The following is a 19,162-nucleotide window of genomic DNA, read 5'->3' on the forward strand; positions in this document are numbered from 1 at the left end:
CTTTAACCTGTCTCCTCCCCTTCATCTACACTGATTGAAGTGGATTTAACAAGTGACATCAATAAGGGAACATAGACTGACCAGGTGAAAGCTATGTCATGGAAAGAGCAAGTGTTCATAATGTTTGTGTATTTCACTAATGAACTCAATCACTGGATACTTCACTAATGAGCCAAATATCACACCTGAGGTTATAAAGACTCAGAAGGGTGTAACACATATCAGTAGAAATCTAACACGCTTAATCATGTTACAGGAACTCTTAATCACATGACTTTACAGAAAATATACAGAAAAGTGCTGTTAATATAGAAACATAATGCCCAGTTAGCAGGCTGAGTTCAAATAGGCTCAATTTAGATTTACGAGTTTGAACTTTCGGAAGTATTGCTATGGGTCCATTTTACTGGACAAAGACGGTGATGTCACTCACGCAGAAATGATCGACATGACATAAGTTGTGTTGACAAAATTCTTAAGTGCTGCTTATGAATGAGGGTTATGAACGTGTAACAAAGACCTTCTCCAGGTACCCTTCACTGTCTTCCCGACAGATGCGTTGCCATGAACTACGCAGTGCAGACGGGAGTCGTCAAGCTTCGTGGCGTGAGACGATGGCTACCAGTCTTTGAAAGTGTTTGACGTAATGTGTCTTCCAGTTGGAGAGATGATTGTTATTATTGCAGATTCATTTAACAGAGCTTACAGTCCTGTAATATTATAGCCATACAAACATACAACACAAAAAACAATTGGAAATAAATCATAATAAATAATAATAAAGTTCTTGACTAAATAAATTATCAGCTTATGCTGTAAACATCAGACATCAGATGTAGAGAAAAACAGAAAACCTAAAAAATGTATTATTAATTATCCTTCATAGTTCTGGAATTCATGCAGATAGAAATGGAACGTTCAGGTGCCAATCATGAACCTTCCCACTACAGGAGCCAATCAGGAGCCTTCCCAGTGGTTCAGGAGCCAATCAGCAGTCACCCCATAGTTCAGGAGTTAATCAGCTCCTCCTTAAGAGCTCAGGAGCCAATTCATTCTCAGTAGTCTGACGCAACACTATGATGCTAGCACAAATCTCAAATCTAATGCCTATTTAATAAACTAATGCTTGCTTCAAATATTAAAACTAGATGCATTCTGTACAGTGACAACCATTTGAGGCTACCTGTCCTCTAAAAACTCCAGTTATGTCAGGCACACAAACTCACACACACAAAATAAAGTGTGTGAGAGCCACCATTCATTCACTCATCCATCTGTCCATACATTCGGCTGTGTGTCATTCCACCACCGACCACTAGGTGGGAGGCTAGCGCAGGACACCTAGGTTGAGCAGTGATGAGAGAGATCCAGTAAATTGTAACCCTATAGTGTTCACTGTGATAAAAGCATACTTAGCATTGATAAATACATCAATGATCGATGTACCTTTCTATGGCTGCCAGTCCATAGAGCCACAGAAAAAAAGACTCTTATTTGTTGCCCTGTCCAGATTTTTACTATCCTTCCCCTAACCTGTAACCAGTGATTGAAGTGGACTCAAAAAGGTCACTGTACTCACTGTAATTTAACTGTTAAAGGATTTCATATTTCAGAGTCAGTATTCTATAAGCAGTAGAACATTAGACATGCTGCTTCTCTGTACCGGTCAGCACCGGCCCACTTCAACCTCTGAACTTCAACCCCAGACAACTTCACTGCCAGGGTTCACCCATAGGCATCTTTGGAATGGTGATATACATCTCCATTGGCTGGTCAGGGTCCAGGGGGCAGTTCCTCCAGTAGGATGTGGTCTTCTCATTGGTGGTTGGGATGTACGACTGGTCCTAATGATACAACATACACAGGTAGTCAGAAACACACACACATGTCTATGTTCTATTTGTATTTATTATGGATCCCCATTAGTTCCTGCCAAGGCAGCAGCTACTCTTCCTGGGGTTTATTAAGGATCCCCATTAGTTCCTGCCAAGGCAGCAGCTACTCTTCCTGGGGTTTATTATGGATCCCCATTAGTTCCTGCCAAGGCAGCAGCTACTCTTTCTGGGGTTTATTATGGATCCCCATTAGTTCCTGTCAAGGCAGCAGCTACTCTTCCTGGGGTTTATTATTGATCCCCATTAGTTCCTGCCAAGGCAGCAGCTACTCTTCCTGGGGTTTATTATGGATCCCCATTAGTTCCTGCCAAGGCAGCAGCTACTCTTCCTGGGGTTTATTATGGATCCCCATTAGTTCCTGCCAAGGCAGCAGCTACTCTTCCTGGGGTTTATTAAGGATCCCCATTAGTTCCTGCCAAGGCAGCAGCTACTCTTCCTGGGGTTTATTATGGATCCCCATTAGTTCCTGCCAAGGCAGCAGCTACTCTTTCTGGGGTTTATTATGGATCCCCATTAGTTCCTGTCAAGGCAGCAGCTACTCTTCCTGGGGTTTATTATTGATCCCCATTAGTTCCTGCCAAGGCAGCAGCTACTCTTCCTGGGGTTTATTATGGATCCCCATTAGTTCCTGCCAAGGCAGCAGCTACTCTTCCTGGGGTTTATTATGGATCCCCATTAGTTCCTGCCAAGGCAGCAGCTACTCTTCCTGGGGTTTATTATGGATCCCCATTAGTTCCTGCCAAGGCAGCAGCTACTCTTCCTGGGGTTTATTATGGATCTCCATTAGTTCCTGCCAAGGCAGCAGCTACTCTTCCTGGGGTTTATCATGGATCCCCATTAGTTCCTGCCAAACAGCAGCTACTCTTCCTGGGGTTTATTATGGATCCCAATTAGTTCCTGGGGTTTATTATGGATCCCCATTAGTTCCTGCTAAGGCAGCTGCTACTCTTCCTGGGGTTTATTATGGATCCCATTAGTTCCTGCCAAGGCAGCAGCTACTCTTCCTGGGGTTTATTATGGATCCCCATTAGTTCCTGTCAAGGCAGCAGCTACTCTTCCTGGGGTTTATTATGGATCCCCATTAGTTCCTGTCAAGGCAGCAGCTACTCTTCCTGGGGTTTATTATGGATCCCCATTAGTTCCTACCAAGGCAGCAGCTACTCTTTCTGGGGTTTATTATGGATCCCCATTAGTTCCTGCCAAGGCAGCAGCTACTCTTCCTGGGGTTTATTATGGATCCCCATTAGTTCCTTTCAAGGCAGCAGCTACTCTTCCTGGGGTTTATTATGGATCCCCATTAGTTCCTGTCAAGTCAGCAGCTACTCTTCCTGGGGTTTATTATGGATCCCCATTAGTTCCTGCCAAGGCAGCAGCTACTCTTCCTGGGGTTTATTATGGATCCCCATTAGTTCCTGCTAAGGCAGCAGCTACTCTTCCTGGGGTTTATTATGGATCCCCATTAGTTCCTGCCAAGGCAGCAGCTACTCTTTCTGGGGTTTATTATGTATCCCCATTAGTTCCTGCCAAGGCAGCAGCTACTCTTCCTGGGGGTTATTATGGATCCCCATTAGTTCCTACCAAGGCAGCAGCTACTCTTTCTGGGGTGTATTATGGATCCCCATTAGTTCCTGCCAAGGCAGCAGCTACTCTTCCTGGGGTTTATTATGGATCCCCATTAGTTCCTGTCAAGGCAGCAGCTACTCTTCCTGGGGTTTATTATGGATCCCCATTAGTTCCTGTCAAGGCAGCAGCTACTCTTCCTGGGGTTTATTATGGATCCCCATTAGTTACTGCCAAGTCAGCAGCTACTCTTCCTGGGGTTTATTATGGATTCCCATTAGTTACTGCCAAGGCAGCAGCTACTCTTCCTGGGGTTTATTATGGATCCCCATTAGTTACTGCCAAGGCAGCAGCTACTCTTCCTGGGGTTTATTATGGATCCCCATTAGTTCCTGCCAAGGCAGCAGCTACTCTTCCTGGGGTTTATTATGGATCCCCATTAGTTCCTGCAAGTCAGCAGCTACTCTTCCTGGGGTTTATTATGGATCCCCATTAGTTCCTGCCAAGGCAGCAGCTACTCTTCCTGGGGTTTATTATGGATCCCCATTAGTTCCTGCTAAGGCAGCAGCTACTCTTCCTGGGGTTTATTATGGATCCCCATTAGTTCCTGCCAAGGCAGCAGCTACTCTTTCTGGGGTTTATTATGTATCCCCATTAGTTCCTGCCAAGGCAGCAGCTACTCTTCCTGGGGGTTATTATGGATCCCCATTAGTTCCTACCAAGGCAGCAGCTACTCTTTCTGGGGTGTATTATGGATCCCCATTAGTTCCTGCCAAGGCAGCAGCTACTCTTCCTGGGGTTTATTATGGATCCCCATTAGTTCCTGTCAAGGCAGCAGCTACTCTTCCTGGGGTTTATTATGGATCCCCATTAGTTCCTGTCAAGGCAGCAGCTACTCTTCCTGGGGTTTATTATGGATCCCCATTAGTTACTGCCAAGTCAGCAGCTACTCTTCCTGGGGTTTATTATGGATTCCCATTAGTTACTGCCAAGGCAGCAGCTACTCTTCCTGGGGTTTATTATGGATCCCCATTAGTTACTGCCAAGGCAGCAGCTACTCTTCCTGGGGTTTATTATGGATTCCCATTAGTTACTGCCAAGGCAGCAGCTACTCTTCCTGGGGTTTATTATGGATTCCCATTAGTTACTGCCAAGGCAGCAGCTACAAATTAAGGCACTTACATTATACATAAAACAAAATATAAAGCAGTACATCATATAACATTATTACATATCTACAATAAAGAATGTATAATACCACCATATAACAATATTACAGTGTACTTGTGAGTGGAGTGCGTGTGCATTTGCATCTGGTGGCATGTCTTGTGGGGTATGTGTGGGTGTCTGAGCTGTGTGCTAGTGGTTTAAACAGACAGCTCGGTGCACTCAGCATGTCAATACTTCTTAAAAAAACAAGTAGTGATGAAGTCAATCTCTCCTCTACTTTGAGCCATGAGAAATTGACATGCATATTATCAATGTTAGCTCTCAGAGTACATTTAAGGGCCAGCCGTGCTGCCCTGTTCTGAGCCAATTGTAATCCTAAATCACTCTTTTTGGCACCTGACCACAGGACTGGACAGTAGTCCAGGTGCGAGAAAACTAGGGCCTCTAGTGCTGCCTTGTTGATGTAAGGCAGAGCTGCGCTTTATTATGGACAGACTTCTCCCCACCTTAGCTACTGTTGTATCAACATGTTTTGACCATGACAGATTACAATTCGGGGTTACTCCAAGCAGTTTAGGGTTTAGTGAATGATTTGTCCCAAATACAATGCTTTGAGTTTTTTTTTGTTAAATATCTAGGAGTAACTTACTTCTTGCCACCCATTCTGAAACGGACTGCAGCTCTCTGTTAAGTGTTGCAGTCATTTCAGTCACTGTAGTAGCTGATCTGTACAGTGTTGAGTCATCTGCATACATAGACACACTGACTTTACTCAAGGCCAATGGCATGTCATTAGTAAAGATTGAAAAAAGTAAGGGGCCTAGACATCTACCCTGGGGAATGCCTGATTCTACCTGGATAATGTTGGAGAGGCTTCCATTAAAGACCGCCCTCTGTGTTCTGTTAGACAGGTAAGTCTTTATCCATAATATGTTGTAACTTTAATGGGTTACAGAGTTAATGTTTAAGTTAATTCATTGAGCTGTATCTAAAGATATTTTCTTTACAGTTATTTACATATGTAATTTTATTAGAATTTGTGTGTTGGAGATTGAGAGAACTACCTACAGTGCCTTGCGAAAGTATTCGGCCCCCTTGAACTTTGCGACCTTTTGCCACATTTCAGGCTTCAAACATAAAGATATAAAACTGTATTTTTTTGTGAAGAATCAACAACAAGTGGGACACAATCATGAAGTGGAACGACATTTATTGGATATTTCAAACTTTTTTAACAAATCAAAAACTGAAAAATTGGGAGTGCAAAATTATTCAGCCCCCTTAAGTTAATACTTTGTAGCGCCACCTTTTGCTGCGATTACAGCTGTAAGTCGCTTGGGGTATGTCTCTATCAGTTTTGCACATCGAGAGACTGGAATTTCTTCCCATTCCTCCTTGCAAAACAGCTCGAGCTCAGTGAGGTTGGATGGAGAGCATTTGTGAACAGCAGTTTTCAGTTCTTTCCACAGATTCTCGATTGGATTCAGGTCTGGACTTTGACTTGGCCATTCTAACACCTGGATATGTTTATTTTTGAACCATTCCATTGTAGATTTTGCTTTATGTTTTGGATCATTGTCTTGTTGGAAGACAAATCTCCGTCCCAGTCTCAGGTCTTTTGTAGACTCCATCAGGTTTTCTTCCAGAATGGTCCTGTATTTGGCTCCATCCATCTTCCCATCAATTTTAACCATCTTCCCTGTCCCTGCTGAAGAAAAGCAGGCCCAAACCATGATGCTGCCACCACCATGTTTGACAGTGGGGATGTTGTGTTCAGGGTGATGAGCTGTGTTGCTTTTACGCCAAACATAACATTTTGCATTGTTGCCAAAAAGTTAATTTTGGTTTCATCTGACCAGAGCACCTTCTTCCACATGTTTGGTGTGTCTCCCAGGTGGCTTGTGGCAAACTTTAAACAACACTTTTTATGGATATCTTTAAGAAATGGCTTTCTTCTTGCCACTCTTCCATAAAGGCCAGATTTGTGCAATATACGACTGATTGTTGTCCTATGGACAGAGTCTCCCACCTCAGCTGTAGATCTCTGCAGTTCATCCAGAGTGATCATGGGCCTCTTGACTGCATCTCTGATCAGTCTTCTCCTTGTATGAGCTGAAAGTTTAGAGGGACGGCCAGGTCTTGGTAGATTTGCAGTGGTCTGATACTCCTTCCATTTCAATATTATCGCTTGCACAGTGCTCCTTGGGATGTTTAAAGCTTGGGAAATCTTTTTGTATCCAAATCCAGCTTTAAACTTCTTCACAACAGTATCTCGGACCTGCCTGGTGTGTTCCTTGTTCTTCATGATGCTCTCTGCGCTTTTAACGGACCTCTGAGACTATCACAGTGCAGGTGCATTTATACGGAGACTTGATTACACACAGGTGGATTATATTTATCATCATTAGTCATTTAGGTCAACATTGGATCATTCAGAGATCCTCACTGAACTTCTGGAGAGAGTTTGCTCTCAGAATTCTGCACGCCCAATTTTTCAGTTTTTGATTTGTTAAAAAAGTTTGAAATATCCAATAAATGTCGTTCCACTTCATGATTGTGTCCCACTTGTTGTTGATTCTTCACAAAAAAAATACAGTTTTATATCTTTATGTTTGAAGCCTGAAATATGGCAAAAGGTCGCAAAGTTCAAGGGGGCCGAATACTTTTGCAAGGCACTGTACATACATATTTTGTTGTATTGGTTAGTATTAAATCACGCTTTTGACTGCAAGTTCAAGAATGCCTTGCGACAGGAAGTAGAGAGAGAGAACACGCCAGTTATGTGCAAGTGACAAGTGATTATGCTGACTTCGCTAGCAACTTACTTTCATTGTTCTGTAGAATCTAAAGTTGTGAAATGTAATGTGAACATTATTACTAAAAGAAGCTTTCATTTCAAACCCGACGTCCCGAGTCATTACTTTGAAGATAGTTATTGTGTATTTTGATGCCGACATTCCTCCTCAGCATTTCAGTCGCTTCATCCCTACAATCTGTCCAATAGCAGGGGGTGTAAAGCCATAAGACATATGTTCCTGTATGTATCTAAAGCAGGGGTGTAAAGCCATAAGACATATGTTCCTGTATGTATCTATAGCAGGGGGTGTAAAGCCATAAGACATATGTTCCTGTATGTATCTATAGCATATGTTCCTGTATGTATCTATAGCAGGGGGTGTAAAGCCATAAGACATATGTTCCTGTATGTATCTATAGCAGGGGGTGTAAAGCCATAACACATATGTTCCTGTATGTATCTATAGCAGGGGTGTAAAGCCATAACACATATGTTCCTGTATGTATCTATAGCAGGGGGTGTAAAGCCATAACACATATGTTCCTGTATGTATCTATAGCAGGGGGTGTAAAGCCATAAGACATATGTTCCTGTATGTATCTATAGCAGGGGGTGTAAAGCCATAACACATATGTTCCTGTATGTATCTATAGCAGGGGTGTAAAGCCATAACACATATGTTCCTGTATGTATCTATAGCAGGGGGTGTAAAGCCATAACACATATGTTCCTGTATGTATCTATAGCAGGGGGTGTAAAGCCATAACACATATGTTCCTGTATGTATCTATAGCAGGGGGTGTAAAGCCATAACACATATGTTCCTGTATGTATCTATAGCAGGGGTGTAAAGCCATAAGACATATGTTCCTGTATGTATCTATAGCAGGGGGTGTAAAGCCATAACACATATGTTCCTGTATGTATCTATAGCAGGGGTGTAAAGCCATAACACATATGTTCCTGTATGTATCTATAGCAGGGGGTGTAAAGCCATAAGACATATGTTCCTGTATGTATCTATAGCAGGGGGTGTAAAGCCATAACACATATGTTCCTGTATGTATCTATAGCAGGGGGTGTAAAGCCATAAGACATATGTTCCTGTATGTATCTAAAGCAGGGGGTGTAAAGCCATAACACATATGTTCCTGTATGTATCTATAGCAGGGGGTGTAAAGCCATAACACATATGTTCCTGTATGTATCTATAGCAGGGGGTGTAAAGCCATAAGACATATGTTCCTGTATGTATCTATAGCAGGGGGTGTAAAGCCATAAGACATATGTTCCTGTATGTATCTATAGCAGGGGGTGTAAAGCCATAACACATATGTTCCTGTATGTATCTATAGCAGGGGGTGTAAAGCCATAACACATATGTTCCTGTATGTATCTAAAGCAGGGGTACTCAAATATTATTTGACAAGGTCCTGTCACACAAATGTCCTAGGTGGCAAAGGTCCAGATGGATATGGTCATTTATCGGCGTAGTTAGCCAGCCTGCCAGCTTAGTAGTCTGCCACTAGCACAGTCAGTGTAGTCAGCTCAGCTATCCCCATTGAGACCGTGTCTGTGCCTCGACCTAGGTTGGTCAAAACTAAACATGACGGTGTTCTCCTTAGCAATCTCACTAGAATAAAGGCCTCCTCCATTCCTGTCATTATTGAAAGAGATTGTGATATCTCACATCTCAAAATAGGGATACTTAATGTTAGGTCCCTCACTTCTAAGGCAGTCCTAGTCAATGAACTAATCACTGATCATAATATTGATGTGATTGGACTGACTGAAACCTGGCTCAAGCCTGATGAATTTACTGTGTTAAATGAGGCCTCTCCTCCTGGTTAAACTGGTGACCATATCCCCCGCGCATCCCGCAAAGGCGGAGGTGTTGCTAACATTTATGACAGCAAATGTCAATTTACAAAAAAAAGACTGTTTTCGTCTTTTGAGCTTCTAGTCATGAAATCTATGCAGCCTACTCAATCCCTTTTTATAGCTACTGTTTACAGGCCTCCTGGGTCGTAGACAGCGTTCCTCACTGAGTTCTCTGAATTCCTATTAGACCTTGTAGTCATGGCAGATATTATTCACATTTTTGGTAACTTTAATATTCACATGGAAAAGTCCACAGACCCACTCCAAAGAGCTTTCGGAGCCTTCATTGACTCAGTGGGTTTTGTATAACATGTCTCTGGACCTATTCATTGCCACAGTCGTATCCTGGATCTAGTTTGAATTTTAAGAAATGTTTTTCCTCATAGTCCTGGACTGTCGGACCACCATTTTATTACGTTTGCAATCGTAACAAATAATCTGCTCTGACCCCAACCAAGGAACATCAAAAGCCGTGCTATAAATTCTCGGACAACCCAAAGATTCCTAGATGCCCTTCCAGACTCCCTTCACCTCCCCAAGGATGTCAGAGTACAAAAATCAGTTAACCACCTAACTGAGGAACTAAATTTAACATTGCGTAATACCCTAGATGCAGTCGCACCCCTAAAAACCAAAAACATTTGTCACAAGAAATTTGCTCCCTGGTACACAGAAAATACCCGAGCTCTGAAGCAAGCTTCCAGATAATTGGAACGGAAATGGCGCTACAATAAACTGGAAGTCTTCCGACTAGATTGCAAAGACAGCACTGTGAATATCGAAGAGACCTCCCTGCTGCAGAATTAACCTATTTTTCCAACCTAATTGAGGAGAATAAGAACAATCCAAATGTATGTTTGATACTGTAGCAAAGCTAAATTTAACACTTCACTTCAGCAGTGATGAATTCATGAACTTCTTCGATGAAAAGATCAAGCTCATTAGAAAGCAAATTACGGACTCCTCTTTCTGCGTATTTCTCAAATGTTCAGTTGTCCTGAGTCTGCACAGAACTTCCAGGAACTAGGATCAATGGACACACTCAAGTTTTCAATCCTGTATCTCTTTACACATTCATGAAAAGAGTTGTGGCCTCTAAACCCTCAAGCTGCATACTGTACCTGCCTGCCTGACCAGTCTGCCTGCCTTGACCACGAGCCTGTCTGCCACTCTGTACCTGCCTGCCTGACCAGTCTGCCTGCCTGACCAGCCTCTGCCACTGCCTGCCTGACCACGAGCCTGTCTGTCACTCTGCCTGCCTTGACCTGCCTGCCTGACCAGTCTGCCTGCCTTGACCACGAGCCTGTCTGCCACTCTGTACCTGCCTGCCTGACCAGTCTGCCTGCCTTGACCACGAGCCTGTCTGCCACTCTGTACCTGCCTGCCTGACCAGTCTGCCTGCCACGAGCCTGTCTTGACCACGAGCCTGTCTGCCTTGACCACTCTGTGTCTGCCTGCCTTGACCTCGCCACTCTGTACCTGCCTGCCTGACCAGTCTGCCTGCCTGACCACGAGCCTGTCTGCCACTCTGTAGCCTGTCTGCCTGCCTTGACCACGAGCCTGTCTGTCACTCTGTGTCTGCCTGCCTTGACCTCGAGCCTGTCTGCCACCAGTCTGCCTGCCTCTGTACCTGCCTGCCTTGACCACGAGCCTGTCTGCCACTCTGTGCCTGCCTGCGTTGACCTCGAGCCTGTCTGCCACTCTGTGTCTGCCTGCCTTGACCTCGAGCCTGTCTGTCACTCTGTGTCTGCCTGCCTTGACCACGAGCCTGTCTGCCACTCTGTACCTCCTGGACTCTGAACTGGTTTTGACCTTTGGCCTGTCCTCGACCATTCTCTGGCCTTCTCCTTTTGGATTACTAAACATCTTAAACTCCAACCATCTGCCATCTGTGTCTCGCCTTGTGTCATGGTATCAGTGTGTATATAAAGTATTACAGTATCATGAGTATTCCTGCGTGTATTTAAAGTATTGGGGTATGTTACCTTGCCAGTGGGGTTGTATTGTGGGTCAGTGGCGCCACCCTGTGGCAGAGATCGTCTCTGCAGCAGCAACACCAGTACAGCGATCATCACCAGGCCAGAGAGGAATGTCAACACACACACACTGACAAACATCCTCATGTACCGCCCTCTGGATACACACTCTGGAGACACACAGACAAACACACACAGCTGTGAGTACTACACATTGTAGAGGGACACACCAATATTTGACCCTGAAATAGTAACAAAGTACCACACTGTCCACACAGATACACTGTCCTTACTGTCAACACAGATACACTGTCCACACAGATACATTGTCCTTACTGTCAACACAGATACACTGTCCTTACTGTCAACACAGATACACTGTCCACACAGATACACTGTCCTTACTGTCAACACAGATACACTGTCAACACAGATACACTGTCAACACAGATACACTGTCCACACTGTCAACACAGACACACTGTCAACACAGATACACTGTCCACACTGTCCACACAGACACACTGTCCACACAGATACTCTGTCAACACAGACACACTGTCAACACTGATACACTGTCAACACAGACACACTGTACACACAGACACACTGTCCACACAGATACACTGTCCACACAGATACAATGTCCACACAGACACACTGTCCACACTGTCCACACTGTCCACACTGTCCACACAGATACACTGATACACTGTCCACACTGTCAACACAGATACACTGTCAACACAGACACACTGTCCACACAGACACACTGTCCACACAGATACACTGTCCACACAGACACACTGTCCACACAGACACACTGTCAACACAGACACACTGTCCACACAGACACACTGTCAACACAGATACACTGTCCACACAGACACACTGTCAACACAGATACACTGTCCACACAGACACACTGTCCACACAGACACACTGTCCACACAGATACACTGTCCACACAGACACACTGTCCACACAGACAGACTGTCCACACTGTCCACACTGTCAACACAGACACACTGTCCACAGACACACTGTCCACACAGACACACTGTCCACACAGACACACTGTCCACACTGTCCACACAGACACACTGTCCACACTGTCAACACAGACACACTGTCCACACAGATACACTATCCACACAGACACACTGTCCACACAGACACACTGTCCACACTGTCCACACAGACACACTGTCCACACAGACACACTGTCCACACAGATACACTGTCCACACAGATACACTGTCAACACAGATACACTGTCCACACAGACACACTGTCCACACTGTCCACACAGAAACACTGTCCACACAGATACACTGTCCACACAGAAACACTGTCCACACAGATACACTGTCCACACAGACACACTGTCCACACAGACACACTGTCCACACAGATACACTGTCCACACAGACACACTGTCCACACAGATACATCAGAGACTGCAACGTTCTCTGCTTCACGGAAACCGGAGAGACGCTATCCGAAGCGGTGCAGCCAGCGGGTTTCTCCACGCATCGCGCCGACAGAAACGAACATCTTTCTGGTAAGAAGAGGGGTGGAGGCGTATGCCTTATGACTAACGTGACATGGTGTGATGACAGAAACATACAGGAACTCAAATCCTTCTGTTCACCTGATTTAGAATTCCTCACAATCAAATGTAGACCGCATTATCTACCAAGAGAATTCTCTTCGATTATAATCACAGCCGTATATATCCCCCCCCAAGCAGACACATCGATGGCTCTGAACGAACTTTATTTAACTCTCTGCAAACTGGAAACGATTTATCCGGAGGCTGCATTCATTGTAGCTGGGGATTTTAACAAGGCTAATCTGAAAACAAGACTCCCTAAATTTTATCAGCATATCAATTGCGCAACCAGGGGTGGAAAGACCCTGGATCATTGTTACTCTAACTTCCGCGACGCATATAAGGCCCTGCCCCGCCCCCCTTTCGGAAAAGCTGACCACGACTCCATTTTGTTGATCCCTGCCTACAGACAGAAACTAAAACAAGAAGCTCCCACGCTGAGGTCTGTCCAACGCTGGTCCGACCAAGCTGACTCCACACTCCAAGACTGCTTCCATCACGTGGACTGGGAGATGTTTCGTATTGCGTCAGACAACAACATTGACGAATACGCTGATTCGGTGTGCGAGTTCATTAGAACGTGCGTTGAAGATGTCGTTCCCATAGCAACGATTAAAACATTCCCTAACCAGAAACCGTGGATTGATGGCAGCATTCGTGTGAAACTGAAGGCACGAACCACTGCTTTTAATCAGGGCAAGGTGTCTGGTAACATGACTGAATACAAACAGTGCAGCTATTCCCTCCGCAAGGCTATCTCACAAGCTAAGCGCCAGTACAGAGACAAAGTAGAATCTCAATTCAACGGCTCAGACACAAGAGGCATGTGGCAGGGTCTACAGTCAATCACGGACTACAGGAAGAAACCCAGCCCAGTCACGGACCAGGATGTCTTGCTCCCAGGCAGACTAAATAACTTTTTTGCCCACTTTGAGCACAATACAGTGCCACTGATACGGCCTGCAATGAAAACATGCGGTCTCTCCTTCACTGCAGCCGAAGTGAGTAAGACATTTAAACGTGTTAACCCTCGCAAGGCTGCAGGCCCAGACGGCATCCCCAGCCGCGCCCTCAGAGCATGCGCAGACCAGCTGGCCGGTGTGTTTACGGACATATTCAATCAATCCCTATACCAGTCTGCTGTTCCCACATGCTTCAAGAGGGCCACCATTGTTCCTGTTCCCAAGAAAGCTAAGGTAACTGAGCTAAACGACTACCGCCCGTAGCACTCACATCCGTCATCATGAAGTGCTTTGAGAGACTAGTCAAGGACCATATCACCTCCACCCTACCTGACACCCTTGACCCACTCCAATTTGCTTACCGCCCAAATAGGTCCACAGACGATGCAATCTCAACCACACTGCACACTGCCCTAACCCATCTGGACAAGAGGAATACCTATGTGAGAATGCTGTTCATCGACTACAGCTCGGCATTCAACACCATAGTACCCTCCAAGCTCGTCATCAAGCTCGAGACCCTGGGTCTCGACCCCGCCCTGTGCAACTGGGTTCTGGACTTCCTGACGGGCCGCCCCCAGGTGGTGAGGGTAGGCAACAACATCTCCTCCCCGCTGATCCTCAACACTGGGGCCCCACAAGGGTGCGTTCTGAGCCCTCTCCTGTACTCCCTGTTCACCCACGACTGCGTGGCCATGCACGCCCCCAACTCAATCATCAAGTTTGCGGACGACACAACAGTGGTAGGCTTGATTACCAACAACGACGAGACGGCCTACAGGGAGGAGGTGAGGGCCCTCGGAGTGTGGTGTCAGGAAAATAACCTCACACTCAACGTCAACAAAACTAAGGAGATGATTGTGGACTTCAGGAAACAGCAGAGGGAACACCCCCATCCACATCGATGGAACAGTAGTGGAGAGGGTAGCAAGTTTTAAGTTCCTTGGCATACACATCACAGACAAACTGAATTGGTCCACTCACACAGACAGCATCGTGAGGAAGGCACAGCAGCGCCTCTTCAACCTCAGGAGGCTGAAGAAATTCGGCTTGTCACCAAAAGCACTCACAAACTTCTACAGATGCACAATCGAGAGCATCCTGGCGGGCTGTATCACCGCCTGGTATGGCAACTGCACCGCCCTCAACCGTAAGGCTCTCCAGAGGGTAGTGAGGTCTGCACAACGCATCACCGGGGGCAAACTACCTGCCCTCCAGGACACCTACACCACCCGATGCTACAGGAAGGCCATAAAGATCATCAAGGACATCAACCACCCGAGCCACTGCCTGTTCACCCCGCTGTCATCCAGAAGGCGAGGTCAGTACAGGTGCATCAAAGCTGGGACCGAGAGACTGAAAAACAGCTTCTATCTCAAGGCCATCAGACTGTTAAACAGCCACCACTAACATTGAGTGGCTACTGCCAACACACTGTCAATGACACTGACTCTACTCCAGCCACTTTAATAATGGGAATTGATGGGAAATGATGTAAATATATCACTAGCCACTTTAAACAATGCTACCTTATATAATGTTACTTACCCTACATTATTCATCTCATATGCATACGTAGATACTGTACTCTATATCATCGACTGCATCCTTATGTAATACATGTACCACTAGCCACTTTAACTATGCCACTTGGTTTACATACTCATCTCATATGTATATACTGTACTCGATATCATCTACTGTATCTTGCCTATGCTACTCTGTACCATCACTCATTCATATATCCTTATGTACATATTCTTTATCCCCTTACACTGTGTATAAGACAGTAGTTTTGGAATTGTTAGTTAGATTACTCGTTGGTTATTACTGCATTGTCGGAACTAGAAGCACAAGCATTTCGCTACACTTGCATTAACATCTGCTAACCATGTGTATGTGACAAATAACATTTGATGATTTGATTTGATACACTATCCACATTGTCAACACAGATACACTGTCCACACAGACACACTGTTCACACTGTCCACACAGACACACTGTCCACACTGTCCACACAGACACACTGTCCACACTGTCCACACAGACACACTGTCCACACTGTCCACACAGACACACTGTCCACACTGTCCACACAGACACACTGTCCACACTGTCCACACAGACACACTGTCCACACTGTCCACACAGACACACTGTCCACACTGTCCACACAGACACACTGTCCACACTGTCCACACAGAAACACTGTCCACACTGTCCACACAGACACACTGTCCACACTGTCCAAACAGACACACTGTCCACACTGTCAAACAGACACACTGTCCACACAGACACACTGTCCACACTGTCCACACAGACACACTGTCCACACTGTCCACACAGATACACTGTCCACACAGACACACTGTCCACACAGACACACTGTCCACACTGTCCACACAGATACACTGTCAACACAGACACACTGTCCACACAGACACACTGTCCACACAGATACACTGTCCACACTGTCAACACAGACACACTGTCCACACAGACACACTGTCCACACAGATACACTGTCCACACAGATACACACATCTGGCTCATCCTCAGACAAATAGACTAAAGTTCTACTCTGATATTTATAAATGTTGCCATTTGTGGTTTTGGCAACCGGGGTGGGATGGTTTGGGAATACAGGGGGAGTAAGGAGGGGAGAGGGGGAGGACAGAGGGAGGGTGGGGGAGGTAAGGGGAGAGGAGGGAGGAAAGAGGGAGGATGGGGGAGGTAAGGGGAGAGGAGGGAGGACAGAGGGGGGGGGGTGGGTGAGGTAAGGGGAGGGAGGGAGGACAGAGGGAGGGTGGGGGAGTAGGGAGGGGAGAGGAGGGAGGACAGAGGGAGGGTGGGGCAGGAAGGGGGAGAGGAGAAGGTTGAGGCTGGGGAAGAAGTGATAGAGAGAAAGAGGACAGTTAAGATATCAATGTGTGGGAGGAGAGGGAGAGAGACAGAAGGGACAGGGACAGAGGGGAGAGACGGTGGAGGAGTGGGGAGAGAGACAGAGGGGAGAGAGACAGAGGGGAGAGAGGGTGGAGGAGTGGGGAGAGAGACAGAGGGGAGAGAGACAGAGGGGACAGAGGGTGGAGGAGCGGGGAGAGAGACAGAGGGGAGAGTGGTGGAGGAGCGGGGAGAGAGACAGAGGGGAGAGAGGGTGGACAGGACAGAGGGGAGAGAGACAGAGGGGAGAGAGACAGAGGGGACAGAGACAGAGGGGAGAGAGGGTGGAGGAGTGGGGAGAGAGACAGAGGGGAGAGAGACAGAGGGGACAGAGACAGGAGGGGAGAGAGACAGAGGGGAGAGTGGTGGAGGAGGGGGAGAGAGACAGAGGGGAGAGAGGGTGGAGGAGTGGGGAGAGAGACAGAGGGGAGAGAGGGTGGAGGAGTGGGGAGAGAGACAGAGGGGAGAGAGACAGAGGGGACAGAGACAGAGGGGAGAGAGGGTGGAGGAGTGGGGAGAGAGACAGAGGGGAGAGTAGGGAGGAGCAGGGAGGAGCAGGGAGGAGAGGGGAGGAGCGGGGAAGAGCAGGGAGGAGCGGAGAGGAGCGGGGAGGAGTGGGGAGGAGCAGGGAGGAGCGGAGAGGAGTGGGGAGGAGTGGGGAGGAGCAGGGAGGAGCAGGGAGGAGCGGAGAGGAGCGGGGAGGAGCAGGGAGGAGCGGGGAGGAGCAGGGAGGAGTGGGGAGGAGGAGGGGGAGGAGCAGGGAGGAGCAGGGAGGAGCGGGGAGGAGCGGGGAGGAGCAGGGAGGAGCGGGGAGGAGGGGGAGGAGCGGGGAGGAGCAGGGAGGAGCGGGGAGGAGCAGGGAGGAGCGGGGAGGAGTGGGGAGGAGTGGGGAGGAGCAGGGAGGAGCGGAGAGGAGCGGGGAGGAGCGGGGAGGAGTGGGGAGGAGTGGGGAGGAGCAGGGAGGAGCTGGGAGGAGTGGGGAGGAGCGGAGAGGAGTGGGGAGGAGCGGGGAGGAGCAGGGAGGAGCAGGGAGGAGCGGAGAGGAGTGGGGAGAGAGACAGAGGGGAGAGACAGAAGGGAGAGAAACAGAAGGGAGAGTTGGGAACACACCCAATGACTATGTTGTTTCCAAGAGAGGGGGTGGGGTGCAGATGTTGCAACTTTCACTTAAAGTGTATCTGTGTGTGTGTCTGTGTGTGTCCGTGTCTGTGTGTGTCCGTGTGTGTGTGTGTGTGTGTGTGTCCGTGTGTGTGTGTTTGTGTGTCCGTGTGTGTGTGTCTTTGTGTCCGTGTGTGTGTCTGTGTGTGTCCTTGTGTCCGTGTGTGTGTGTCTGTGTGTGTGTGTGTCTGTGTGTCCGTGTGTGTGTGTCTGTGTGTGTGTGTCTGTGTGTCCGTGTGTGTGTGTCTGTGTGTCCGTGTGTGTGTGTCTGTGTGTGTGTGTGTGTGTCTGTGTGTCCGTGTGTGTGTGTGTGTGTCTGTGTGTGTGTCTGTGTGTCCGTGTGTGTGTGTCTGTGTGTGTGTGTGTGTCTGTGTGTCCGTGTGTGTGTGTGTCTGTGTGTGTGTGTGTGTGTCTGTGTGTCCGTGTGTGTGTGTCTGTGTGTGTCTGTGTGTGTGTGTGTGTGTCTGTGTGTCTGTGTGTGTGTTAGTCTGTGTGTCTGTGTGTCCGTGACACACTGTCCACACAGACACACTGTCCACACAGATACACTGTCCACACTGTCCACACAGATACACTGTCCACACAGATACACTGTCCACACAGACACACTGTCCACACTGTCCACACAGATACACTGTCAACACAGACACACTGTCCACACAGACACACTGTCCACACAGATACACTGTCCACACAGATACACACATCTGGCTCATCCTCAGACAAATAGACTAAAGTTCTACTCTGATATTTATAAATGTTGCCATTTGTGGTTTTGGCAACCGGGGTGGGATGGTTCGGGAATACAGGGGGAGTAGGGAGGGGAGAGGGGGAGGACAGAGGGAGGGTGGGGGAGGTAAGGGGAGAGGAGGGAGGACAGAGGGAGGGTGGGGGAGGTAAGGGGAGAGGAGGGAGGACAGAGGGAGGGTGGGGGAGGTAAGGGGAGGGGAGGGAGGGTAAGGGGGGAGAGGAGGGAGGAAAGAGGGAGGGTGGGGGGAGGATATCAATGGGGAGGAGGGGAGGGAGGAAAGAGGGAGGGTGGGGGTGGGGAGAGGTAAGGGGAGAGGAGGGAGGAGGGTGGAGGAGAGGGAGGGTGGGGGAGAGGGGTAAGGGGAGAGGAGGGAGGACAGAGGGAGGGTGGGGAGGAGCGGGAGGGAGGGGAGAGGAGGGAGGACAGAGGGAGGGTGGGGCAGGAAGGGGGA

General features: G+C 47.5%; 1 protein-coding gene across 1 annotated transcript in view; it reads right to left on the reverse strand.

Moving 5' to 3' along the window:
- The window catches only part of LOC112229210 (integrin beta-8-like), a 55,766-nt gene continuing 36,604 nt past the window's right edge, over positions 1 to 19,162 (reverse strand). Inside the window, exons 15-16 of the mRNA XM_042310077.1 lie at positions 11,289 to 11,449; positions 1 to 1,844 (exon numbers count right to left, since the gene is read on the reverse strand). Of these exons, the coding sequence (XP_042166011.1) occupies positions 1,713 to 1,844; positions 11,289 to 11,449 (293 nt within the window). The 3' untranslated portion in view covers positions 1 to 1,712. The remainder of the gene's footprint in view (positions 1,845 to 11,288; positions 11,450 to 19,162) is intronic.

The sequence above is a fragment of the Oncorhynchus tshawytscha genome, linkage group LG31 (genome assembly GCF_018296145.1).
Source record: "Oncorhynchus tshawytscha isolate Ot180627B linkage group LG31, Otsh_v2.0, whole genome shotgun sequence".
Lineage (NCBI taxonomy): Eukaryota > Metazoa > Chordata > Actinopteri > Salmoniformes > Salmonidae > Oncorhynchus > Oncorhynchus tshawytscha.